This window comes from Cygnus atratus, chromosome 1, assembly GCF_013377495.2.
Source record: "Cygnus atratus isolate AKBS03 ecotype Queensland, Australia chromosome 1, CAtr_DNAZoo_HiC_assembly, whole genome shotgun sequence".
Classification (NCBI taxonomy): Eukaryota; Metazoa; Chordata; class Aves; order Anseriformes; family Anatidae; genus Cygnus; species Cygnus atratus.
Genome location: NC_066362.1, coordinates 164819221 through 164846320, shown reverse-complemented (window position 1 = coordinate 164846320; position 27100 = coordinate 164819221). Strand labels below are relative to the sequence as shown.

Here is a 27100-nt window from a genome sequence, read left to right as displayed (position 1 = left end):
GATTTTTTTTTGTTTTTGTTTTTGTTTTTTTTTGATGTAGTAGATGTTTACCCAAAACCTCTTCCTTTCCCAAATTTCAAAAGTTTAAATGATGCCGAACTTGGTATTTTGGAGGGGGGCAGAGCTTTACTCACAGTACTAGAGGATTTGGTTGTACATGCTCCCACCTCCCTATTTTGCTATAGGGAAAGGGAGGTGACAGTTACACCTTGACATGTTTTCAGCTTGCTGGCAGAGCCTAGAAGATAGATCATGGACCTGATTTGGAACTCTAGACCTCATGGTGACAGGCACTACCAGCAGACAAATGAAAACTGGCATCTAGTTCTCCTTGCAGGCCCAATGCAATCCCACTTCCCTCCTGCAATACAGGATCCTTCTTTTCCTGTTGTTTCTCCTTTTCCTTCCCAGCCTTTGGATGAATTACAGTTTTAGCTCTGTCTGGAATTGGCTATGGCTGTACACACATTACAGATGGTGGTAGAGTGCACATTTATTTCATGATAGATGTATTGAACAAGGCCCCAAGCTCCAACACCCTCTCCATCTACTTGAGACACCTGCAGAAGCAGCTCATCCTTCTCCTCCACCATCCTCTGCAGCTCCAAGCAAAGTTTCTTTACTATTTATTTTCCTATCACACACAGGATGGAATACAGTTTATTTCTGTTTTGACTGAGAATCTCTTCAGAATTTGCGTCCCATGGGATGAGGTGAAAGAAAAGAGAAGAAAGAGAAAAGATGAGTAGCTCGGATGACACCACAGCTGCAGAACAGCAGTGCCTCAAGTGTCAGCATGGAGAGTGAGAGCATTGCACTCCCCTCTTCTCTTTCCTGTCCGTCCCACCTTGACCTGGTGGGGCTGGAGACCCCAGCTCTGGGGGTCTAGGAGGAAAGAAGGGCCAGAAAGTCCTACCAGGATCCTGGTTCAGAAGAGTGGGGAGAGAGATTTATGCACACTCCAAGGAGCAGAAGATCTGCCATATCCTAGATAGCCTGAGGGTTCGTGTTTTATTTAATAGCATGTTCATTACAATTTCCTTCAGAACATGCCATAAATGGGGAGAAAGTCAATAATTGAGAACCTTTGAGGGTCTAATCACACTCTATTTGAATCTCCATGTATAATAATAAAGAAACAGACTGTGTGTGCTATCAGCATTACATATTTTCACTTTACTTACATTTTTTCCAAGGTGCCTTTACTGGAGAAACAAGAGAGGAAGGGGCAAACGTTTTATGACAAAACACAGCCAGACAGAGGTGGATATCAAAATTAGATGAATTAGATTTCCTCTTTGGAGGTGTCTCTATAAAGTCAGTGGGGAGCTTGAGGGAGACTAAATCATGCCTCCCCACTTCTGAAAGCAGGAACCCATGACGTAGTTGCACGTCTGCCCAAACAGATCCAAGAATTGTTGGAGACACGCTGCTCTTTTTAGCAACTTACTCTCATCCTCCTTCCCACCTCTTTGATTTAGTGGTATATTTCTTGGGACACTGTACATCTTTTGCTGTCTTACCAGATTTATATTGCTGCGTCTCTCTCTAGGCTTTGTTATAAAACAAATACTAGATACTGTTTCCAAAATGCAGGTTCACCACTTAGCAACTTCACATCATTTTAGTGCTTTGGCTTTTTTTGTAGCTTTTCTCTAGGATGCCATGATCATTTCAGGCAATACAAGAAAATATACACATTTTCTGTAACGGGTAAGTGGGACAAATGTCAAGAAGCCAGAAATCCTCAAAAATTGGCATGTTATCATGTGCTTTGGCATAAATAAGCTACCAAAAGGCAGAAGTGTCTGTCACATCCACTTTATGATTTCCTGTAATAATTCAATTTCTTCCTGCCTTCCCACACAAAACCACTCTACACATCCCCAGCCCTCCCCAGCTAAACAAAAGTTTACTCCAGGGTTGTTTAACTGCGTCAGGCTGGCTTACACTGTTAAAAGTAACCCCTTTGTGTGCTAGGGGTGTTACAGTCATCCAAATTCTGGACCATTAACAAGGAGCTAGCAGGCATATAAAGCATCCTGTTGCATTGCTTGTGTGTAACCTCTGCAAGAGCACATGAGCTTACCCCAAGGAACTGGCAGGCGAGGCTATCTGCCTTTTCACATGATGGACAGCAATGCTACTGCCCACCTGGCTGGTGGAAATGCACCTCTTCGAAAAACACGGAACTTTGGTGCCACATTTCTCCAGCAGGCCTGGGTAGGTGAGAAGAACACCACACACAAACCAAGGAAATGGCCAATGGTCCCACCCATTGTGAGGAATGCAAGCAGCAGCGGAAAGGCTGCACACGTGGGAGCCAGCTGGCCTGAAAGGAAAACAAGTTACACAGCAGGATCCCATCTTCCTGCAGAGGCAGCAAAATAAAAGAGCATTTAAGAACAAATGTTCAGGAGAGCAGGAGTTGTCTGGGAGGCAAGATATTTGGAAAAAAACAAAAAGCAACATGGATAGAGGCAGTGACATTTGGAAACAAACCTCTGAGTAAAAAGGAGGTGGGGGGGATGATGTTCAAGAAGGCAAAAAGAAAAAGTATAGAAGGAGAAAAATATGAAAAAAGTGGGAAAATAGGGGAAAAGACACATGCATACTTGCCCAATTTTAATATTAGTTTGTACTTTTTGTTCTGAGGAAAGTCAATGAGGACCTTCAGTCATGATCATGCTGTAGAAAGAGTTGGTACAAAGTAAGAGTGCTGGGCTATCATCCATTGCACCTTCACATTTCACAGAATCACAGCATGGCTGAGGCTGGCAGGGACCTCTGGAGCCCATCTGGTCCAACCCCTGCTCAAACAAGGTCACCCAGAGCAGGGTGCCCAGGACCGTGTCCCAGGTGGCTTTTGAAGATCCCCAAGGAGGAGACTCCACAACCCCTCCCTCTGGGCAGCCTGTGCCAGTGCTCAGTCACCCACACAGCACAGAAGCACTCCTGGTGTTCAGAGGGAGCCTCCTGTGCTCCAGTGTGTGCCATTGTCTCTGGTCCTGGCACTGGGCACCACCGAAAAGAGCCCGGCTCCAGCCTCTTTGCACCCTCCCTTCAGGTTTTGGTATACTTTGATGAGGTTCCCCCCTGAGCCTCCTCTTCTTCAGGCTGACAGCCCCAGCTCTCTCAGCCTCTTCTCATGTGAGAGCTGCTCCAGTTCCTTCATCATCTTGGTGGCCCTTGGCTGGACTGTCTCCAGTATATCCATGTTTCTACTGCCCTGAGGAGCCCAGAACCAGACCCAGCACTCCAGGTGCGGCCTCACCAGAGCTGAGCTGCGGGGAAGGACCACCTCTCTCAACCTGCTGATGATACTTTGCCTAATGCCGCCCAGAATACCATTAGCCTTCTTAGCAGCAAGGGCGCACTGCTGGCCCATGTTCAACTTGGTGCCCACCAGGTCCTTTGCTTCAGAGCTGCTTTCCAGCTGGGCAGTCCCCAGCCTGTCCTGCTGCCTGGGTTTGCGTGTATCCTGGTGCAGGACTTTGCAATTCTCCCTGTTGAACCTCATGAGGTTTCTGTCAGTCACTATCCCCCTATTGAGGTCCCTCTAGATAACAGCATGACCCTCTGGCATATCAACCCCTCCTCCCAGCTTTCTGTCACCGGTAGAGTTGCTGAGGTTGCAGAGTTGCACTCTGCCCCACACCACCACCATCCTTTGAGATCACTAATGAAGATGTTTGTACAGGATTGTAGCCAGTATTGACCCCTGGGCTACACCGCCAGTTACTGGCTTTCAGGTTTAGCTGCTCTATCAGTTTCCCCCACCCACTGACATAACCAAACAACCCAACCCTTCACCACAAAGCTAAGTTCAGTGTACCACCATGTCAAGTTTATTCCTGCACAAAAAATAGGAACCAAAATATTTGTGGAGGGAGTCAGCTCAAAGCCAGGAGAAAGGAGGGTAGAGAGAACAGCACAAGTCAGGGGCTGTTCTTTTGCCACTGCCCCACCTCACCTCTTGTAAACACAAAAATGTTTTTCTCCCTCCCCTCCCCCCAAAGATATTGGCAGGTTTTTTACATTTAAGGTTTTGTACAAAGGGCCTCGTAGGTGTTTAAGTCATCTTACCTAGCTTAGTTTCTTAGCCAAAAAGAGCTAAAGAAGGAGAGATTTATTATTATTCTTTTAAGTCAAGAGCTTTACTTATGAGTCTCCATTAGAAAACTGTTAGAAGTACCCCCTAATTGACTTATTACACAAAAGCACACATTATTATAAAAGCAGTTAAGCCCCTGTGAGCAATTCAGTGGTTTGGCACACCTCTCTTCCCTTTACTGGTCCATTTGGAGTAGGAACGATCATGCAGTTTTAAACTGTTTTAGCTAGAAAGTGACAAACTGATGGATGTTCTTCCAAAAAAAAAAAGAAAAAAAAGAAGAAGCAGAAAAAACTGTTATCTTTGTTCCTTCTACATTGTGCAATAGCAGGAGCCAGCAATGAATACCCATTTCAGCCCATCAAAGGCCACTCAAGTTTTCAGGATTACCGCAATGGCAGAAGACACGAACACCACAAATCTCGGTCAGGGCAGTGACTTGGCAATGCATCCAGCCCCAACAGCCCCACAACTGCTCAGCAGCCAAAGGACAGCAGTGAATCACTGCCACGGGGACCGCAGGCTATGCTGGAAGGAGATATGTCCAGCAATCAAGCTTTTAAGGCCCTCTCCCACTCTCTAGAGCCTTAAGGGCTGCTGAATACAACATTGTTCCCAATCGTTTCTTAAATAAAGATGTGACATCAAAAAATTACTCTGTAGATTCTCCCTCATCTATATTTACCCAGGCATAATACCAGCTGCCTACACAATTTTTGTCTTGCTAATGCACGGTAATAATCATAGATCCACCCACAGCCCATCTATTTTGGTAGAGTGCAGAAATAGACATTAAACCTATAAATGTCAGAGCATGCCTTCATTTTAGATGTTAGTATTATTTAAATTAGCTCTTGAATGATGTTTCCACAACGTGATAGCTTTTCAAATGATGGTATATTGCACATGAAGTGTACCGGCCCTGCTTTAAGCACCTCCGACCCATTAGGCCCATCTATAATTTGGTGCTTTTAGGAAGGCAAACACATTGTAGAAGAGATGTGGTCTCTGTTTATGCCCAGAGGTCCCCAGGGAGACGCTGATGCCATAATTACCTAAATATGGCTTGAACACTAGGCTCTGGTCAGTAGGTAAACACGCCTTGCGTGTGTTGTCCAGGCTTGTTGGAGAATAGCTGTGTCTTGGTGGTTGGAAAGTGCATTACCCTGACCATGTCCTCTGCATTTTGGTGGTGTTGGAGGGAAAAAAAATTAACTGTAAAATGGAATTAGCAAGTAACGTTTTCTCTGAACCTCTGAGGAAAAAAAAAAAAAAAGAAAGGGAGGAAATGTTTCATTTTTGTTCCAATCACTGAAAAGTAAGATCACAGTAAGATTAATTAAGGAAGCTTATTGCAAGGAAACTGTATTAAAAAAAAAAAAAAGGAAAGAAAAAAATAATAGCAAGTGTAGAATTATGATGCAGGTAGATCAGCTCAGTGCTGGTTTCAAGAGAAAAAAAAAAAAACGCTACTCAACCCGACCAGCACAAAAGGAGACACCCAGGATCCAATTGCAGGGTCACAATATGCCTATTGTAAGGTTTGAAAGTGGTTGCATAGTTCTCTTGCACAACAAAAGAGGCTAAAGACTGCAACTGAGGCAGCTATTTCCAAGAAGGCTGCATCTGTCATTTAGTAAGTCCTCTTATAAGTACAATAAATTACAATAAATTCTTTGACCAAGAAGGTCAAATTTTATTACAAGTGTGCAAATAAAGCATCATGCTTCACCAGGCAGGAGAATGATTTAATTCTCACAATCGTTTAATTCTCCTCTTTAATAAGAGCCACAGTGTGCTGCTTGCACTCTGTGCATTGCACAGGAGCAGTGCAACCAGGAAACTGTACACAGGCTTGAGAGATGCACGTACAAAAGCAACAGTGACATCTTGTGGACACTGCACTGGTACAAATTTAGCAACAGATTTCTTCTGAAGCATTAACTTTGGTAGATTGATCACTGAAAAGTTTATGGAAAAAATGTTTTGTCACGTTGGAAAACCACCCTTTGCTGAGTGCTGAGACTAGTTTTGGAAACATAGCACGAGGCCATCAATGCGTAGTCACCTACAGCACGGTTTTAGTCAGCATCAGGCACTCTCTTTGATGGAAACCTCCCACTCAACCCCACTCAGCATCATAGTGCAGTCTCAGCACCTAAAATTGAACTGGAAGACATCTTTCAGGAGCACACAGATCGCAAGGGGCAAGCAGGAGCCCAGTCCACAAGAGTGGACTTGCCCTTGTCTGAAGCACAGAGCCCCAAAATGCGGCACAGCGGTGATGTGCAGCCCTGCCAGAGCCATCCAGAGCCCCAGATCCCTTTCTGGATGTTCAGTAAGCCAGTCTTCACATGGTGTTGGAGCAGCTGCTGCCAGGCTCTGGCCAGCCCGGACCTACTCTTCACTTCATGCTGTGCCCCTGATTACCTGCATTCTCCAGGACTTCCATTATTTCAGGTAGCCCACTTGCCCAGCCAGGGGAAAAGCTCCTACAGGCTCAAACCAACTCTTTCTTCACTGTGCATTAATTCTGTTCTGAAACAAGGCTTTCAGCCAGATGGTTATCTTGGGAATGAAGGGAATACTTATGCTATACAGAACGCTTCATTCATGCTCAAAATTGGGTGGTACAAGCAGCTTAGACTTTTTAGACAAAAATGGCTGTATGCTTCTTAAATATCTGCAACTCTAAATGTTAAGGGTGTGCAGGTGATCGAACCAATCATTCGGGCAGGTAGCAGCACTGAGTACACACAGCCAGTGCAACTAGGTCTCTGTTTAAGTTAGACGTAGACCTAATTTCCTGCATTAAGGGATGGCCTCGCTTTGTGCAGCATTTTACAAGCACAAGCTCACTCGATACGTCTCCCAGTGAATGTTCCAACAGAACACAATGCAATACGTTTCTGTCTTCCCTTAGCATGCACTCCCTGCACTGAGTATGCACTCCACGCACTCTAACCAGAAATAAAACATTAGAACCAATGTATTCAAAACATCTAGCTTTCTTTTAAGAGAGCGGAGACTTGAATAAGTCGTAATTTGAGTATCGAAATAGCTTGGCTAAGCTCAAAGAGAAGTTTTTCTGATCATGAGACTAGGAGCACCAACAAGTCCCAGTTCCCTTATTAAAGAGCAGTTGCTGCGCAAGACTGCTGAGGAGAACAATAAGCAGCGGAAAACACCCAAAACCCCCCCTCCAACACAACATTTTGGTAGTGGAGCATTACCAGCTCCTTCCTTTGGTCCAGGATTAAGGTTAATATTGAAATTAAAAACACCAAGTACCAATCCATTCAGATTCTACTTCATTGCAAGCCAGTCAGCTCACAAACCATAAACTGCTCAAGGCACATGGTAATCTCTGCTTTAATCCCTAAATTTTGAATGAGCGGATGTATTAAACTTTAGGCATGTAAACTCTATCCCTTGCATGCAAGATATCTGGGGGAAAGATATAGCTAAACATTAAGTATTCTTCTTTTTTTTTTGAAAATAAAGTTAAATTTTGTTCTAGTCACTAGAAAGACTGATGAAAACAAAGCATATATTGAAGGCATTTAATAGCTAACAATGACCATAGAAGCTGAAATATGGAAATACAGAATCAATTATAATCCTTCAAAACGATTGTATAGCCTGGCAAAAAGCTTAAAATGTTACAGACTGAACTGCCTGTCAACAACCATCTATAACAACTATGTAGATTGAGTGGTTATTCACTATTAACAGTGCCCTGGGTTAGTCACCTCAAAGCACAAAAGACTATTTACACTAATACCTATGTAGTTTTAGGTTTTGATTAAGTGTCCAGATTTAGACCCTCTGGACCATACTAATGATATCAAATTCTTAGAACAAACTGCTCTAATTGCTCTAATTGCAAATTGCTTTGCTTTCTTGCAGTAATGATATTAAGCAAAGCAGGGTCATGCTGAACAGGAGATAATCATCCCACTTAAGATTAGTTAGACATATCAGACTGTGCTTTCAAGTCAGACCCTCAACTGGAATATGCCATTTGTTAGAATATTTTTTCAGTAAAATCTAATAGCCTTTTACAGAACAGGGAAAAAAAAAAGGCAACTTAAAGGCGCCTTGCCTTACCTTACCCTGCAGAGAAGGGCTTGGGGGGTTCTGGTGGACAAAATGTTCAACACAAGCAAGCAGTGTGTGCTTGTAGCCCTGAAGTCCAACAGCATTCTGGGCTGCATCAACAGAGGAGTGGCCAGCAGGTTGAGGGAGGTGATTGTCCCCCTCTGCTCCGCGCTTGTGAGGCCTCACTTGGAGTGCTGTGTCCAGGTCTGGGTCCCCCAGCACAAGAAGGATGTGGAGCTGTTAGAGCAAGGTCCAGAGGAGAGCCACAAAGATGATCAAGGGGCTGGAGCATCACTGCTATGAAGAAAGGCTGAGAGAACTGGGTCTGTTCAGCCTAAAGAAGAGAAGGCTCTGGGGTGACCTCATTGCAGCATTTCGATACTTAAAAGGGGGCTTATAAAAAGATGGAGAGTGACTTTTTGCTTGGGCAGATAATGATAGGACAAGGGGGAATACTTTTTAACTAAAACGGTAGAGTTAGATTAGATGTAAAGAAGAAATTCTTCACTCAGAGGGTGGTGAGGCACTGGAACAGGTTGCCCGGAGAAGCTGTGGATGCCCCATCCCTGGAGGTGTCAAAAGCCAGGTTGGATGGGGCCCTAGGCAATGGGATCTAGTGGGTGGCATCCCTGCCCATGGCAGGGGGAGTTGGAACTAGATGAGCTTTAAGGTTCCTTCCAACCCAAGCTGTTTTATTTTATTCTATTCTATTCTATTCCATTCTACATAAATATTCCTCTTGGGGTTAGGTGGGGGATAGCTTTCCAGCCAAGATTTCCATCCATAGAAGAAGTGAATACCAGAGAGTTCCCTATGTTAGCCCTTCTTACCAGACTGACCTATTTCAACTGTACTCCTGGCAGTGTAGTGTTCTTCATTTACACGCTAGTTTGCTAGCTACAAAGATGGATCTCTTCCCAGACCTTTCAAGAAAGCCCTCTGCCAGCAGAAACCAATTTAAATTAGCTGCTCCTGAAAACAGTGGATACTTTTTCCTCCTAAGTTAGTTCTCAGCACATTGACTGTCAAAATCAAGAGTGCTATTGTGTTTAGCTGAGGCAGAACAATAGCTTTATTGTGAAAACATTTTTCCCCTAACAGAAAAACAAGATACAAGGAAAAAAGAAAAAAAAAAAAGACCAAACCCAGGAAGCATCCTTTCTCCCAAGCACACACTTTTGTTGCTCTGTCTCTGGCATATTGCACCTTAGACTTCCCTCTCCACTTTAACACAGCTGCAACTAAACCCCATAAAATAGCCTCTAAGATAGAGGGTGAAAAATGGAACAGATGGAGACAAACAGACATCCTATGCACAGCCTTCCAGATCATTTTGTTATTTGTTAGCTATTTATCTTAAGAAGGTCTGCAGCATATCTGCATGATTGTAGGTTTCAAGCTAGACACCCTAGAGATAGCCAGTTACAAGCCACACTTGTGTCCAGAACCCAAAGGCTACCAAAAATATCCTAATGTCATGAGACACTTACCTCAGTGTATTTTCACTTCTGTAGTTTATTCCTACTTGTTGATATGGTCCCTCCTCCTTCCAAGCTAGATGTACAGTGTAGAGTTCAAAATACCATTCTCAACATACTTATACACTAAATGTACTTCTACAGAAGAAAAATACCTTGTAATTCATTAAGAACAATGAAAAATATTTTCCTGCTAAGAATTTCTATATTCCCTATGTCCTTCTATAAATCCCATTTTATCACAACTAGAAACTAAGCAAATCCTTTTCATCTTTCACATAAACAGTACTACTACCAATGAGATTGGTATCTGAAGTCTGAAAAAACAGAAGTAGCCTGAGGCCATGGGAAATGCAGCAATGACATTTATTGGAATTTCTCCAGGCATTACATGAAAAATTTGATAAGTGAAACAGAAGATAAAGCACATTCAGTGCATCTTAAAAAAAGATGCATCTGAATAACCTTGATTCTTTGTAATACACACTACTGCAGTTCCTGGGATTGGTTTTTGTATATACACATCAGCTAAAACTTACTTTGAACAAAACAGCAAAGAACTGCCTTTTCACTTGGCATTTTCCCACTTGGTACAATACAATACTCTAGAAATATCTAGACAAATTCCACATAATTTTATACACAGTGTTAAGACCTTGCACCCCAACTGTAAAAAGAAAGACCATTAAGTAAATCAATATTTTTAATCAAGTAAAACACCATGGAAGTAAAAAAAACAACAACAAAAGAACCCAAGAGACCCCAAGCCCCTAAGTTCCGCAGCAGTGTGCAGCAAATCAGCATTGTTGTTCCTCACTTTTATTTATGTTAAAATAAAACGTAATATTCTTTCAGTACTTGCTTTCTAAATTGGACAATCTTATGCATAAAGACACAGCTGGATTTGGCACTTTGCTTAATTGCTTTTCTTTAAAAAAAAAAAAGTGTTTCCTGAAATACAGTATAAATGGTAAGAGATAACATGAGCCACGGTAACACTCGATTAACAGTTCAGACATGCACTCCAAAATACGTGTCTATTACAAATTTGTCTAAGACTTCTCCAAAATTCCACTTCAAAACATTTTCAAATCCAAATGCGACTTTTTATACTGTTATAAAGATATTTTCTCCCACAAAATGACCAGAGCTTACCTCACCTTCTGCTCAGAACACACAAATTCATGACTTTTTTTCTTTAAAAAAAAAAAAAAGACCACAAAGCAGGATTAAAACAGGAATAACCTTAAATATTATTAAACTGCACCTGTACTTCAGAATCCCCTTTGAAATTTATATCCACTGAGAGGTGTACATAATATTTGCAACTTGCTTGGTCCTCTCTCAGTGCACTTACACTCTTCTTTCTGCAACCTACCTCAATTTTCTCTTCAAACAAAATTTCATATTAGCTTTCTGGCTCCCATTATGATAAGACAAGGCTTCTTGCAATATTTCTTTGGTTAAATGAGAACCTTTTATATGCCTAAATCTTATGACAGCAAGTATCCTGCAGAAAATTAACATCAGAATAAATACCACTCCACAGCTTTACTTCCTTCCACCCATAATCACTGACCAATGCCAGTACAGGCAGAAACAAGCAAGCCAGGAAGAAGGTATCACTCTTAGCTCTTACTTTTAAAAGTTCTGCGTGTGTATAGATACCTATTTCTTAAGTCAGAGTTATGGAGGCTTGGCGATGATGTGATGCTTTTTTTCAGGTCCAACATGCATGTGGAATTACATTGCTGACTGGTACAGCCCAGGCAGTGTATGGCACTAGAGTTCTTCCTGTATGAACCAGGTCATGATACTTATTCTGCATTACTGGTCTACGCACACGTCAGTAGAATTAAAAGAGAGGCACGCAGAGTTCACACAGATTTTCCACAGAAGATGTGAAACATGCTGCTCTTTGGAGGGCAATTACATTCTTTTTTTCTTCTTCAAGTATTATTCAACATATATATATATATATATATATATGTATGTATATATATATGTATTTATATATAAAGACACGCTATTTTCATTTCACTACAAGACAAGCACATCCAGAGTGAAATTGTAGTTTACCATTACCTTGGCTCTGACTACTAAAATTTATCTTTTCCTTTAGGTCAACTCTAAATATACATCTATTCATCATAATTACATGTGAGAATCCTTTATTTCCCCCTTGTGATTTATTTACATAATCATTAAAAAAAATAATAGCCTGAATTTGCATGCTGGGATTTGAAGGCCCATCTGTAGCTATGAGTGTCCCAGCACTAGTTTTGGATAATAATTGCCTATTGCTAAGTCCTTTGAAAGCAGCAAACTCATTTTTCTTTCCCTTAATATTTGACAAAATGCTGCCTAGAAAACCCTGGTTTATGGCTTATTCCTCATTTTGTTTTATTATTTGGATTGTAGTTTACTTCCTTCAGGAGTAGCTCACAGTCAGACAATGCTTCTGCTGGCAAATATTTCATTATCTGCTCAAGAGTCTTTTGATATGTTATCTTCTCCTGTTCCAGGGACTGAATTACAGTCTTCATTTTGCTCTCTCGAGTCAAAATAGTCTCCAGGCTGGATTCCAGACTCTGAATTTTAGCATGAGCAACCTATAAACAATAACATTATCTTTTTAATAAATCAAGACACTCTGAACAACTTTTTTTTTTGTCTTACGGCATGTTATTTGGTAACAACACAAGCATAGCTACATAAATGTCTCTAAAAAACATCTGTGTAGGCAGATGATATGAGGAACACCTACTGTGCATCATACACAGGATCTCCTTAGAGGTGCTAGATTAATATGAAGGATTTCTGAAAGCTTTGCAGAGGGAAGGAGATATGCTGCAGCAAGCAAGAAACATTTGGGAGCAACAACGAACTGAAATTGCAGGGGAAATAAGGAAATCAGCAGCTGGAGTAACACTGGAAAAAATTGTCTGACAGCGAGGGAGCAATGGTAACCCCATGGAATAAAATTATCAGAATGGAGAGGTGAGAGGGAAAGAGAACCTAAAAGTTTGGTTGCTTAGCAGACAATGTTCCCTACCCTCCAACAAAAAAACATACAGCTTCCTCTGTGAAAAGAATGTTGACTAGATATCAGAAACCCTGGACCTCATGAGTGTTGAATGCATCTCTGCAAGAAGTGGGGGAATGCTGATCATTCCTAGATAAAGGCCAAAGCAAAGAACAGCAGTGAAGAAGCCATACAAACAAAAAGACAAAGAGTTTAAGGAACTGATGAAGATAACATGATAGTCTAGAATAACAGAAGAATGAAGAGAAAAAGAGGAATGGAGACACTTAACATTATTCACTCATAATTATTCAATGCCCTTGGTGTGTCTATGTCCATTTTCAGAACAGAGATAAAGGCTCAGGTAGCAATGAAAAATAGTAATAATAATTTAATTACCAATGGTAATTAAAAAGCGACTCCTGTTTTCAATAATACTCAAAGAACAGAGCACAGCACCCTCAGCCCATAAACAGAAAAATAACAATGACTTAGAATCACAGAAAATCCTGAGCTGGAAGGGATCCACAAGAATCATTGGGTCCAACTCCTGCCTTCACACAGGACCACCTAAAAATCAGACCACAAGTCTGAAAGCATTGTCCAAACACTTCTTGAACCCTCTGGGTGCAGAACCTTTTCCTAACACCCAGCCTGACCCTCCCCTGTCCCAGCTCCATGCCATTCCCTCAGGTCCTGTCTCTGTCCCCAGAGAGCAGAGCCCAGCACTTGCCCCACCGCTCCCCTTGTGAGGGAGCTGCAGGCCACCATGAGGCCTCCCCTCAGCCTGCTCTGCTCTGGGCTGAACAAACCGAGGGACCTCAGCTGCTACTCACACATCTTGGCCTCTAGGCCCTTCGCCATCTTCGTAGCCCTACTTTGGACGTTCTCGGGTAGTTTTATGTCCTTCTCATATTGTGGTGCCCCAAACTGCACACAGTACTAGAGGTGAGGCTGCACCAGCACAGAGCAGAGCTGGATACTCACTTCCCTCAACCAGCTAGCAGTGCTGTGCTTGATGCACCCCAAGACACAATTGGCCCTTTTGGCTGCCAGGGCACGCTGCTGGCTCCTATTCAACTTGCTGTTAACCACTGCCCCACTCCTCCCCGCCCCGATCCCTTTCCTCTGGGCTGCTTGCTCTCCAGCCTCTCATCCCCCAGTCTCTATATGTACAGCCAGGGTTAGGGTTGCCCCTTCCCAGGTGCAGAATCCAGCACTTGCTCTTGTTAAACTTCATATTGTTGGTGATTGCCAACTTGATCTTTACTTTTTGTTTTTTTTTTTTTTTTCTTCTTCTGCTTCTATTTTCAGGTTTCTGAAGCTGAAGGTACTCTCTAAGAACTTCACGATGCTTGTTCAAATAACAATTATATCAAGAATGGCCTGGTGATGCAAGAACAACAACTTATCTTCCAGGAAAATGCAAGACAATACATTTAGGGAAACCTGAAACAAATCTTGGCCAGGCAATTGGAGAAAGGGTAAAGAATGACAGAGAAAGAGAAGGCTTTTTAAAGCACGACTGAATCAAGCAAGGTCTCAGGAGCACTCAGCTATATTAAAGTCTGCTTGGAGAGACCACCTTTCAAAACAAAAGTATGACTATCTGCTTCAGTAGATAGAAACAGAACAATACCACCTACAAGGGTCTGGAGAAAGCAAGGCTACTGAACTATGGATTATTTCTTGAAATTTTTCAGCACGGAAGCAAGGTGATGAAGGGATAGACAACTGATTTTTAGAACAAGATACGTAAAAATTAGCCAACAGTTTTCAAGGGAAGTAAGTGTAGAAATATTTCAAGAAAAAAGAAATTCAAAACAAGAAGGAAGAGTAGAAGGAATCCCAAAGGAGTTAAAAATATGCCTAACAGAAGCAAATAACTGTATTAGAGAGAAATGCTTAGCTGCATAAGATTTTACAATTAAGAGACTTCTGTACTTACTACTTCTGTGTTGTTTAGAAAAAACAATTCCCTATTGGCTGAATCATAGGAAAGATCACAAACTTGTGGAGAGGTCATAAGTCATTTACCTGTAGCTTCTCCAACAAATCCATGTTTTGCCTTTTCAGATGGCTGTTTGCCCTCTCCAGCTTCTCCAGAGGTTCACCTTCATCACAGGGATTCACATTTTCCTGGAGTTCATCCTGCAGAACATGGTACTCTACTTCATAGGCATGGAGCTGTTTTGAAATATCCATCTCAAACACCTGTCATGAGAGAAAAAAGAATTTTTGACTACAGAGAGAGAAAGCACTTGTTCCATTTGAAAGTTTGCGAAGCGGCAAATCTGTATGATTAACATTTTTTCCTGTTCCTTTCATAAAATAAAAAAAAAAAGTATTTTAAAGCAAGAGCGTTCTGTCATATAGAGTTCTCATTGTAGCCACAATGCATCATAGACTTTAGAATAAATTAGATCACCACTTGAATGGCTGCCAAATACTACCTCTTGCTATCAGATATATCAGCAAAGTTGTATTTAATCCAAGAACTTTATAACAGAGCCAAGTCTTATCATCTCTTGCATGGAAATATTAAGAAGTTGAAGAAGAAGTTTTTAATTTTTAATTTTTGAACTATCATCTTTTCTTGATGGGAGCAGGATCTCAAAATGAGCTAAAATAATCCAGGAATCACCAGATCACCTCTCTCAAAATTGGGTCTCTTTACTCCAAGTGCCCATGTAGACTTTTATAAAATACTCTTCATAGTTACGGTTTCTGTGCTGTCTCTAGACATACTACTTTCCTATTGGGATATTATGGCAATAAACACCTAAACATTGTGAATAAAGACTATGGGACTTAGCATCTCACACTGATGGGCCCATATGACCCTTCATCATTTATATACCTAGTCACAGCCTCTCAGCTTCTGAAAGTTACCAGATAGTTTAGACTGGGAAGGATGTTTACAGCAACATCAATTCTACTCCTTATTTTAGGAGTCACAAACATTTCACCATCAAAAGACACACACAGAATCCCCCAACAAAACAGGTTCTGCTTTATGTTCATCATTCTTCAGGTTATTCAAATGAGACAGAACTTTAAAGTACATATGGTGTTCAAGCTAGGCAATTGCCATTTTCCTCTGAAGTACCAACCCAGTTGACTCTTTATCTGAATATTACAGTCCTGCATACCTGCATTTTTCTTTCATTATTTGCCATCACAAAGGTTCTGGGAATGACAACGCTGAGACAGCCAAATTCCACCTGCAGCCCACTTAGCTAGGAGCAATATGATGTAAGCAGTGGGCATGTGAATGCAGATCCAGAAGGTTGATCAGCATGGCACCATACAACAGGCAAGCAGGTGACCTTCATCTAAGAGCTATGCTAACCCACATATAAAAACACCCACCTCTGCTCAGGCAACATAAACTGTTCCTTACTCAATCAGATATGGCTCTGCACAAAGCCACTTGTACCATCCTCATCACAGCATGGATACTCTGCAACCCACACAGAATGTGGGACAGATATTTAATTTCCAACAGTATCAAAAATATTGAACTACCATCTCCATCGCTGCCAGAATTACTGAATTGTGAAGATAGACACTAAAGTGCCTGACACAGGCTTAGCATTGTGATCACAGTCAATGCAATGAGGAACTGAAGATTTACATGATGTCTACAAGTGAATTAACTGACAGCACCTGAAACATTCAAGCGTTAACAAAGCCATAGGTATGTTTAAGTATTAACTGAGCTCTCGCATATGCAGATGGTTTTCTAGAACTCTTATCTTTGATTTGCCACCTGAACAGGGAAAGCTGCTCATGGGTTCACAGTTAAGCTACTAGACTGAGATTCATGTTTAATTTGCAGCTTCATTGCAGAGGAAGAGGAGGTGAAAAGATGAAAATCCCAATCATTGACTACTTCACAAGGAACTTCAACATGTGCTTTCCTTACATCAACAATTCTTTGTTTATCTTCCATTCTCACCCTTTGCCATGAAGTTTCAATGACATGGATGAAATACTCCAGTCCTCCTTTCTCTTACCCGAGAAAGGCAGGGGTCACTCCTGAGGAGCTTTTACTTCTATCACCAAGCACCTGACAGGTGTGACACCTACAAGAATAGAGTTAGGGTGAGAAGGGGAAGTTATACCAAGGCACTCTGAAAGCAATCCCCAGGAGGACAGAAGCTGCCTGTGCAACAAAACAGTAAAAGTTTACTTGACCTTATTTTTAATACAGACCACAAAAGCAGGGCTTCACAAACCTCCTAATTCATGATATTTTAAGTTGAAGGTGTTAGATGAGTCTCTACAGTGGGAACTAGTCCTGTGCAGCCAGGAGATCAAAGGATCAAGAGGAAACATTAGTGTAACGCTGCCTCTTCCTATCGTGGCAAATTCTGCTTCCCATCATAAATTATTGGACTGCTCACCCACTAGCAGGGAGTGACAGCTGGGTTTAGGTTTGGAAGATAGGCTGCTTTTACCACTCTGATGATGATGTGAAATGTGTAAGCAAAGACATGTTTTCCTAACAGCTGGGGCACAAAAACAAACAAAAAAACCCTCTAGATATCCTTTATATTTATGCTGAGGTAGCAAACAAAGTCTTGCTAAAACTGTAGTTCAAATGCCATTGAAAACAGATCATCACACAGTCACAGAATGCTTTAGGTTGGAAAGGACCTTTGGGGGTCATCTGGTCTAAGCCCCTGCACTCAAGCAGGGCCACCCAGAGCAGGTTGTCCAGGACCAGACCCAGGCAGCTTTTGAAGACCTCCAAGCAGTGAGACTCCACAGCCTCTCTGGGCAACCTGTGCCAGTTCTCCATCACCCGCACAGTTGTGTTTCCTGATGTTCTTTTCCTACACCAGTTACGGGAAGATGATTTCTTTGCATTTCATACCAAAAGAAACATACTGAGAAGACTTTTACATACACCTTAGGCATGGTCTTTTAAAAGTAAACTAAATGAAAAAAAAAAAGAGAAAAACAACTGTACCTGGGTAATAATTTTTTCCATTTGAGGCTGAGTCATGTCTGGAATAGTGGTCTTAAGAAAATCAACAATATTCTCAAAACTCTCACATCCCATTATAGACGTCTCTTGACTGCTAAGTAGGCTCAGTGCTACTTTAAATATGACTTCTGTTCCTTGAAGAAAAATAACGTCTAAAAAAGAAAATAATTAAAATACCTTGAAAATGAGAGCTTTCCAATTGCATAAATATATTATTTGCTGAGATTTTTTTTTCTTTTTAAGCAAACATACTGCAAATTTATTCAGTTCAGGAGAAGTGCAATCTGTCTTATTTCAGCATGAGGCTGAAACATAAAAGCATCTCCTGTCATCTTACAGATGTAAGAGTGCATTAAAGAAAGTACTGCATGCTTTTTATGTCTGTAGTGGTTGTTTGCAATAAACATTTCATTACGGTCTACTGTAGGCTATAGACTGTTAACTAACTACTAACTGTTTTTAAATGCACCTATGACTGAAAAACAATTTGGAAGTGGATCACATCACTATGTACTGATGTTTTACTGTTTTCTACATGCAGAAGCTAGTCCTTAAAAACGATCATGAAGCTTCCAATACCAACCACACTTTTTTCAAAATCCATCACAGTGATCACAATGGCTATAATTTAATTACCTCAAAGTAAAGATTTGAGGCTTAAATTATAATTACACGGATGTGAGAGGAAAGTCCAGGCTCTAGAGAAGCCAGTAGAGACAGTCTGCTGGACAGAAACTAGAAACTTGATCACTGTAACTAAAAACACAGTCTTGGCAGCAGCAGAGGACTTGTAACAACAGACGAACCCAGCACATGAGCAATTCAAATAAGCCTCCTGTGCTGTTAGGCTCTGTCACACCACCAAAAGCAGGGCTATGCTTCTCCACATCCTCAGCTTCTGATACTGATACAGCAAGATCATCCCTGGTCCTAATCTGGTATCACAGGGTAGCACCAGGACACCAGTGAGGCAATCATGTTTCTCATACACAGTTCCCAAATCTTTCCCTTCTCTATGATGCACATTCAAGCAGCATAAGTACAGTCTATAAGCATATAATTTGTGATTGGTAGACATTAACCACCTGTTATTGGTATTTGACAATTGTTCCAAAAACACAAACACACAAAACCAAAGTCTTGAGTGTCCAGGAATCTAATAATCCTACTAGCAAAGACATGCATCAATCACATGAATACCACTGAAAAACAGATACAGCAATCATTTGTTCACTCAAAAAGTGGTCAAAAAATGTTTGCTGTAAAAACACCTCTGGAATGGAGAAATTACTAGGTCAAAAACAAGCAAACAAATATGAAAACCCTCACAAACAACTAAAAAAGTGGAAAAAATGCATTTCAGTAATAAAACAGGAGACAAAAATGTATATTTCTTAAGAAAGTATAAAAGGTCTTTTATGAAAACAGAAAATCAAATGGAAAAAAAAAAGTCTTTTAAGAGGAAGCATATAATATGCACCACAGAACAACAAGCATATATTTGAATATAGCAAGTCTTACGTAATAAAAATAATAAATAAAATAAAATGTTGCATTACTAGTGATTTGATTAAGCTGGCAGTTTTTATTGACAATAAAAGAATACAAAACCGAGTACTTGTTTTGCTAATACTGTGAACAGTACAAGACACAGTCAGTAATTAAGCTTCTGTACTAGACATCTGAAGAGTATCATGGAACAGAATGCATACTGACACACTTCAACATACACGAATACTTATAACAACCTTTAAGTCTAAATTTACTTCAATTTTTACTAGAAGGCACTTCAAATCAGTTTTTCAGAAATATTTTCTTTAAAACCACATTCTCTCCCACACACACTGTGCTAAATTTCCGTTTGCAAGTTCAACAAGATAAACTTTTCTGTAGATCAGACTGAACACTTGATGCATAAAATACATTTGCAACAAATTTTCCGCCGTTCTCACTTCACAAGTCAAATCTTGGTTAATAACAGCACACATAATTAATTGTCCAAGTCTGATGTTTCAAAAAATACATTTGGTATTCCTCTTTGAAAAGGAGCTGACATCCCAGCATGAAGACCATTGCTACTTGCCACCCACAACAGTAATCCCAAACATCATTAGTATGCAGAAAACTATTCCCTTTTAGTTTGAAAACATTATGGACAATGTTGTTCTATTTATTATTGCAATAGAATAATCTTTCTTACCAAATACTCTGGCTACAAATCCTAATGGAAACTGGGATGCAAACAGTGTAAGAAACCATGGTGCAGCATAAAGACTGGGGCTGATTTCATTTTCTTCAAGATGATTATAGAGGTCTCTGTGATAATCATGAAGAAGCCTTGACAGCTGATACATCTGAATCTATAGTGCACAGGGGGAAGGGGGAAGGGAAATGGAGAAAGAAAATTTCAGCTTTACTCAGTTTTCCAAACCATTCACATTTCACTCAAGAGAAATTAACTTCAGTACAGATGGCACTGTAAAATGAAGCTTAATTGCTGCCTAGAGCCTCAGGTGATATCTGCCGCCATATAAACAACCCAGCCCTAATGAATTAAAACCAAGACAGTAGTCGATAACAACGAACAGTTTGAACCTGATTATTAATTAATGAAGTCTCATTTCAGTTCAGATTCACGAGTTTCTGGCAAGAGAACATGTTGATCTAACTTGATCAACAAACCAGAACTTCCAGTCTTGTAACAAGGAAAGTTAAGGCACATTTTCCAAGTAATGTAAAGTCATTGACATGTCAAAACTCTTAACTACAGAGTTGAACTATTTCTGGCTAAACTTAGGTATTTCAGCTTTCATCCTTTGAATCTTGGCCATATTTTTGCTGCATTTAAGACTCTTATGACACAGTCATCACTTTTTACAGCTTCTGTACACACTACATTAGATATGATGGGTCAATAGAGATGTACCATGTACATATTTTCCAGCACACCTCCTGCACGCCAGCAGTCTAGAGAAATTTAAGACTGATACTAGAAGTGCTGCTATACAATCTCTCAAAGGCTGCAAAGCACATTGGTTAAAAGTTGCTATTCGTTACTAAAAATACCATTCTGTAGCAAATTATTTCCTTGCGATTTTGATTTTATATTGATTTTACATTCCACGGTAAGTTGTTCATAAAAAGCAGAAAGTGAGAAGCAGGAATATATCGATTACCTGTCAGGTACAATTTTGCTGTCAACAGTGCCTTATCTTTAATATGAATCTATTGCTCAATAAGAAAATTACTTACTGGATCTAGTTCTATCCTACTTTTAGTGGTCATTTTTCCCTACCACAAACTGACTGCACTTGAAACTACCTGTCAGTCAGTATTGTCCACAGTCAGATCACTTCTCATTCAAGCCAGATAGTTAAATTCGTGCATGCATTTGAGTCTTTGCTTTAATTATCAAAGATGCTAATTAAGCAGAGTTTGAATAGTGTTGATACAAAACACATTTATATGGGAAATTAGAAAAATGTCAGAGGCAATAAACCAATTATTGGATGGGGTCATTATGAAATAAGAATCTAGAAAACTACTTTTTCCTGACAACAATTAAAAGGGCAAGTCAAGTAAGAAGTTTTCATTATCCTAAAGAAATATCCAACATTTTTCTTCTACAGAACAGCATCTAATTCTGCATGAAGATTGCTTGTGTTTTAGTATGGCAAATGCAAAAAAGAATTTGCAAGTGCTCTAATCCTGTTTAAAAAAAAAAAAGATTAGGCTTCAGAGAGATCCTCTATGTCATCTTCAATAGTCTAGTTTGTCTTCAGCAGACAAAACTTCTACTTTTGTCTAGAATAGGAGCAAATTTTGGGGGAAGAGAGCTCATGTAAATTAAAGGCAAACAGGGCTACATGTGGTAAACCTTCCCAAATGTAGGAAGAAATTCTTCCTAATTGCTTCTGATGAGGAAAGTTTCAGACTCATTTAAATCAGAAGGTGAAATCCTAAACATCTGAATACTCGTAAAGCATCATATGTTATTTAAAGTCTACAACTGCAACAGAACATACAAGCTTTAACAGGGCATCTCCCATGGGGGGGAAAAAAAAAAAAAAACCTATGCTGAAAGAGTTCCTGTCTCCTCCTTAACCAGCCGTAAGTATTTGTAGATAGCTATTAAAGACCAATATTGAAGAACAAGCCTCATTTCATAACTAAAATAAATGATTAATAATTTGTCTGTTTTTCCTCTGTGCTGGGGTTGGCAGTGGGAGAAGACGAGAATGTGAGAAAAGAGGGGCAAAAGATGAGAGATCATATAAGAGAGGCCTGCAGAGTACACTGACTGGCCACTGGGTGTCACTATTGGTTTGACTTTAAGTTACAAAGAGAAAAATCTAAGTATGAACAGAAGAAAAGCAAAATTTTATTTTTAAACTGTATGTACCGATGCAAGCAGATAGTGTTTTTTGTTTTTTGTTTTTTGTTTTTTTTTTTGAATAAGGAAGAGAGGAGAACAGTGAGGAAGAGAAAAGGAAGAGCAAAACAGCAGAGAAAGCAGAGTTTGCAAACAGGAGATCATGGGGATGTGTGACAGGAAGAGTCTGCAAGTTCTAAACTTCTTTGTTTGCAAATTCAGAGTTGGAAAGGGGTTTAACAGTTATATTTTTTTGCACCTTACAATCTCCAAAACAGCGTAAGAAGTTTCATAAACCCCTGGAGAAATTCAGCAACCTCTGATTGATCTCAACTCATTCAAAACTCTGTTTTGCTCTAACAGAGGGACCGACTTACCTGTAGTGACATCATGTCTGGCCTGTATTGTTTACGGAAGCCAAGGTCATACATGAGGAACTTCAGCATTTCAAAGGCCTGCTCCTCACTCATGTGTAGAAGCAGCACTCCAGCTACAAAGCTTATACCTTGACAATAACCCACTTCCTTGTCCAGCAAAGAGTATGCTTTCAGGAGATTAAAGAGCGATAGCTGTCCTGCTCCCAGCTGGGTAGAAAAGTAAGGATGTGTAGGGAATGTTCGTCCTGATGTAAAGAGAGGAATAGTAGATATTCAGTTCCTCTAAAAAAAAAAAACAGATCCTTCAGATAAACAGCCCATCTCTCTTCCCATAGGCCTTTTCCCTTTGCTTTCATATGCAGGTTGATTTTAGATCAATCTACATTTTACCACTGACTTCAGATTGTATCCATTGAACTTATTTCATATTCTCTTCTCCTATGACACAAAGTGGCATAGGTAGAATGTATCCTCACAATACAGAAAATGGTGTTTATACAGCAGCATCCATCTCCAGCAAGAGGTTCCATTAAGACTGGTGTGTTTCCACTCACACACTTGGAACACCTCAGAAAAATCTCCCAGCTACAAATGGACATACCTAGATCCACAAGGATGGCGTGCTGCTGTGCCGTCAGTTGTTTCAGAAGTTCTTTGTAAGAGACATCAGGAGGCTGCTGCTTGTTTGGCAATCTGTGTCTGACTCGATGTTGCACAGCCAAAAATTGCCAAATTTCTCCCCGACGACTTTTTGGTACACCTGCAGTTCAGTCACAATACAAGAGGCCTAAGCAGGGGCATATTTTTAGTGCTATAACATGCAAGAATTTTCTTTGTGAAGTCTTGGCTTAACCAGGCTGGAGCATCCCTTACAACAGACAGCTTCAGAAGCTGTCCACTATGTATTCACTCAGCTCAGTCCCACTAACTAAACATTAACTACAATTTCATAGTAATTAAAACAAGCAATTACATTAGGCAACCAAGACACAGACATCACTTGGTTTGCCACCTCTGAGCTGTTAGCCTCCAGCAGGAAGAAATGCACAATTACATGCAGAATAGGATAAGATGCTACTTTTAGAAGTATGCTACTTTAGAAGTATATACATGTTTCTACATTGCTGACAATGCAAGTTACAGACACAACAGCAGGTATTTTCAGTTTGGCAGTAGGAGGTGACAGTATGTGCAAAAAGAAGGCAATTTTTTCATGATTTTCTGCTACTGGAAAGAGGGTACTGGTGGTGGATTTCCTTTGGTGTAAGAAGGCAACGGCAAAAACAACAAAAAAGAGACTTCATAGTTAAAAGTCACCCTATGTAAATACCTTCTTTCAAAGTGCCATGAATATCTTCCATGTCACATCGAATTTTGGCTCTGCAGTTAATTAACTTCTTATCCCAAACATTTATGACATCTTTCTGACATGTACCAACTTCATCGTAGTCCAGTTTGACTTTTCTTGATTGGAGCTCATCTCTGCTTGCTACAGCACAAAACAAAGGAAGAGAACACAAAAAAATTATAACATCAGGAAACTACACAAAACATCAAATATGCAAAAAGCCTTTGAGTTAGATAAACCTATCTGACAATCTGACTAGGGATTTAAAAAAAAATCTACAATTCATTAGTTAATAGTTGAGATGGGCCCACTCCTCTGTCCTAAGATGCTGCAGGTAGCAATTTGACTTCTATTACTGGGCCATGAACATTAGTAATTCATGAAGTACATCAAAACATTTTTTAAGGCTTGGGGCAAGAACAAAAACCCACTCAACACATTGAACTTCACCACATCTGCTCCTGCTTTCAACTGCAAAAACACCTTTGATGATTGTTCTCATTTATACTTAAGATCAGAATGGTTTTAGTATAGAAAATCTCAAACATATTAATGTTTATATTAGAGATTTAGGGAGAGAAGCTAGGCAAATCTTCTAAAGTGAAGTCTGTCACAGTGGGCCCAATTTTTACATGTCCCTTAAGAGAGTCATAAGAGCTGCTGGCACTGCTACCTGGCACCATCAGGCTAATTAGAAGTAAATAAAATGAGGTATCCAATGTGAACCATATTCAAAAAGGAACATCTGTGCCTCAGCACAGAACATGTATTACTGTACACTTAACAGATTTGCTGCATGACTACCTGCGGCAAGATATTTTCTCCAGAGGACTATTTCTAACATAAAACCATGAGATTACTCTGAAATTTCATGGAGCAGTAGCTTCCATTTCCATTACTAAGAAATTAACTGTAGTTATTTTATTATACATGACACGCATGCAGTAAAACACACTATTTCTACACACCACTGCTATCCAGAACTGTAGTCTATTTCTGAATCTCTCTTAATTTACAAAGTTATGTTCATTTATAATTGGACTGAACTGTGCATTTCAAAATATACTCTCTGGAACCTGCAATTTAATTTATCCCCCCAAATTTGCCTTGATTTGTGTGCAGTACTCACTCCTTGCAGAAGTCTGCTTCCCCTACAGATGAACCACTGTCCCCAACATCATTTCTACGTTAAAGCAAACTCTCACATCATTATACAACCTGCAAAGCAACACAGTCAGTTCCTTCACCTAATCACCTTTGGATACAGCCAATATTGATGAATCTGTAAACTCATTGCCTAGCCCATTCAAAAGTGGTAGGTGATAAAATATTTTCAAAAGCCATATGTTACACAAGTGAGACCCTATCTACTGAAGACTATAGGGGACCTTGAGGAGGCAACTATTCTGCAAGGTGCAATACTCTTCTGTAAAAACAGGAATGCAGTCTCACCAAAAGAACTTGCAGTCCAATTATTTTAAATTCTGCCCTATTGCTCTGTTATTTCATTTGAGAAGGCTCATTCTTACAAGCAGTATGGAAGTCTGTGGCAGGTTCAAGACAAAAGTAACATATCTCTGGGCAACAAGGAATTCCAGAATTAAGTGCACTGGTACTTAAGTTCCAGTGCACTTAAGTGCACTTAAGTGCACTGGTAATTAAGTTCACTGTACTTCGGCTCTGCAGTTAACCCTGCCGCAAATTAGCAAGCTTGCCTGTTGAATGTAATTATCCATGTTACCCACTATGCCAACCTTGGTTACTTGCAACAAACCCCGTTAATGCTCTACACATTGCAAGGTGGCCTGCTACTTCTTGTAGCACTTTCATTTATAGGTATTCGACTAGGAAAAGAAGCTTTTAGCTGCTCAGAGAAGAAAACAACAACAAAAACAACCAAGTTTGTGCAATTCACAGAACTTACCTTCTGCAAAGCAAAGAGCTAATAGTATTCAAGTCTCCTCGACAGCAAAAGGAACAGGGAAAAAAGGTTCTATTAACATGTTGTAAATAAAACCAACCAAAATGTAACAGAAAATCACTGAAAACCATTCCACAGCAATTCCAATCTTAAACCAGTCATATACAGTGAATAAATTCACAGCTAGGAACCTGGCAGCAAGTAGAAAAATGGGTGTTTTTTTTTTACTACATTTTTCATCCCCAAGATGTACCTTTAATTGTAGGTCAATTGTTTTTTACTATGAGCAATCAGGCAGGCAGAACTGGACTGACTCAGCTGTTTTTAGTACCTCTTGCCACGTAGGGATGGTATGGAAAAAGAGTTTGTCCCTCTGCAGCTCATACTGCCACAAGGAATAACGTGAGATCCGTCACTACAGCAGACATCCAGCTTTCCCACCCCACAACATTAAAATGCCCATTTGACAAAATAACAAACAAAGATTTTGGCTTAAGTTAAAACAGACACCTCTCTACATGATCCCTATGAATCTAGGAGCTTCCAGAGAAGTGTGTGCCAACAGGGAGAAAAGGCATAGAGAAAGCACACAGAATAATATGCTACATGTGTAAGAAATATATTCAAGTATGTATGCTTGTAGGGACATGGAAAGATTTCTGCCCTGCTGTTTTTCTTTCCGTTCCTTGTCTTCTCAGTAAGGAACACTAGAGAAGAAAAAAGAATTAACTGACCTTTATAAGACCATGATGTTTTGTCTGAAGAATCCAACTACCATATAATGAGGTTAAGCATCATACAGGAGAAGATGAGGGCAGCAATTGCAGAGAGGACATTTTAAAATTTTAACTTGCATTGAAAGCTATTCAGTCTATTATACTCAAGAACTTTTATATTCTAGGATAGACAGTACATCCTACTGTTTATTTGTGCAAGTCCTGACCACTCATAATAAAATATTTTAGCCAGGAGCTCTGACCACTGACACATCAGTATGGCCAACTTCAGATCCTAATGTAAGCAGGCTAAATTTTCAGTGTATGGTGCTCATCGTGTGAAAAAAGAACTTTCTGACCTACCTCAATAGTCAGTTGCTCAAAAATCCTACTTGGGTTCAAATGTTTACATTACCATCATGATATGGTTAATGAGAGACAGAAAGCCTGGTCAGAAAACTGCAAAAGACTGAAGTGAGATATAGATGGCAAGGTTTACCAGACTTAAAGTTCTCACAGCATCCATTCTTCTGACGCCACTTCACATTAAAATTCTTGGACTTAGGTCAGCTAGAACACAGACTGTAGCAATTTTTGTCTAACATGCACTAGAAAGCGTGGAAAAAAATAAATCATTTTCTTCTTTAACTGA

The 27100-nt window shown here is 40.1% G+C and overlaps 1 protein-coding gene across 2 annotated transcripts in view; it reads right to left on the bottom strand.

The window, feature by feature from the left end:
* Nucleotides 1-10057: 10057 nt before the first annotated feature.
* Nucleotides 10058-27100, bottom strand: part of TBC1D4 (TBC1 domain family member 4) — a 109447-nt gene continuing 92404 nt past the window's right edge. For both annotated transcript variants that reach the window (XM_035561289.2, XM_035561290.2), the window contains 7 exons: nt 23794-23952; nt 23065-23223; nt 22464-22708; nt 19915-20074; nt 17697-17866; nt 14756-14932; nt 10058-12305 (listed from right to left, as the gene is read on the bottom strand). In XM_035561289.2, coding sequence (XP_035417182.1) covers nt 12087-12305; nt 14756-14932; nt 17697-17866; nt 19915-20074; nt 22464-22708; nt 23065-23223; nt 23794-23952 — 1289 coding nt within the window. In that variant the 3' untranslated portion in view covers nt 10058-12086. The remainder of the gene's footprint in view (nt 12306-14755; nt 14933-17696; nt 17867-19914; nt 20075-22463; nt 22709-23064; nt 23224-23793; nt 23953-27100) is intronic.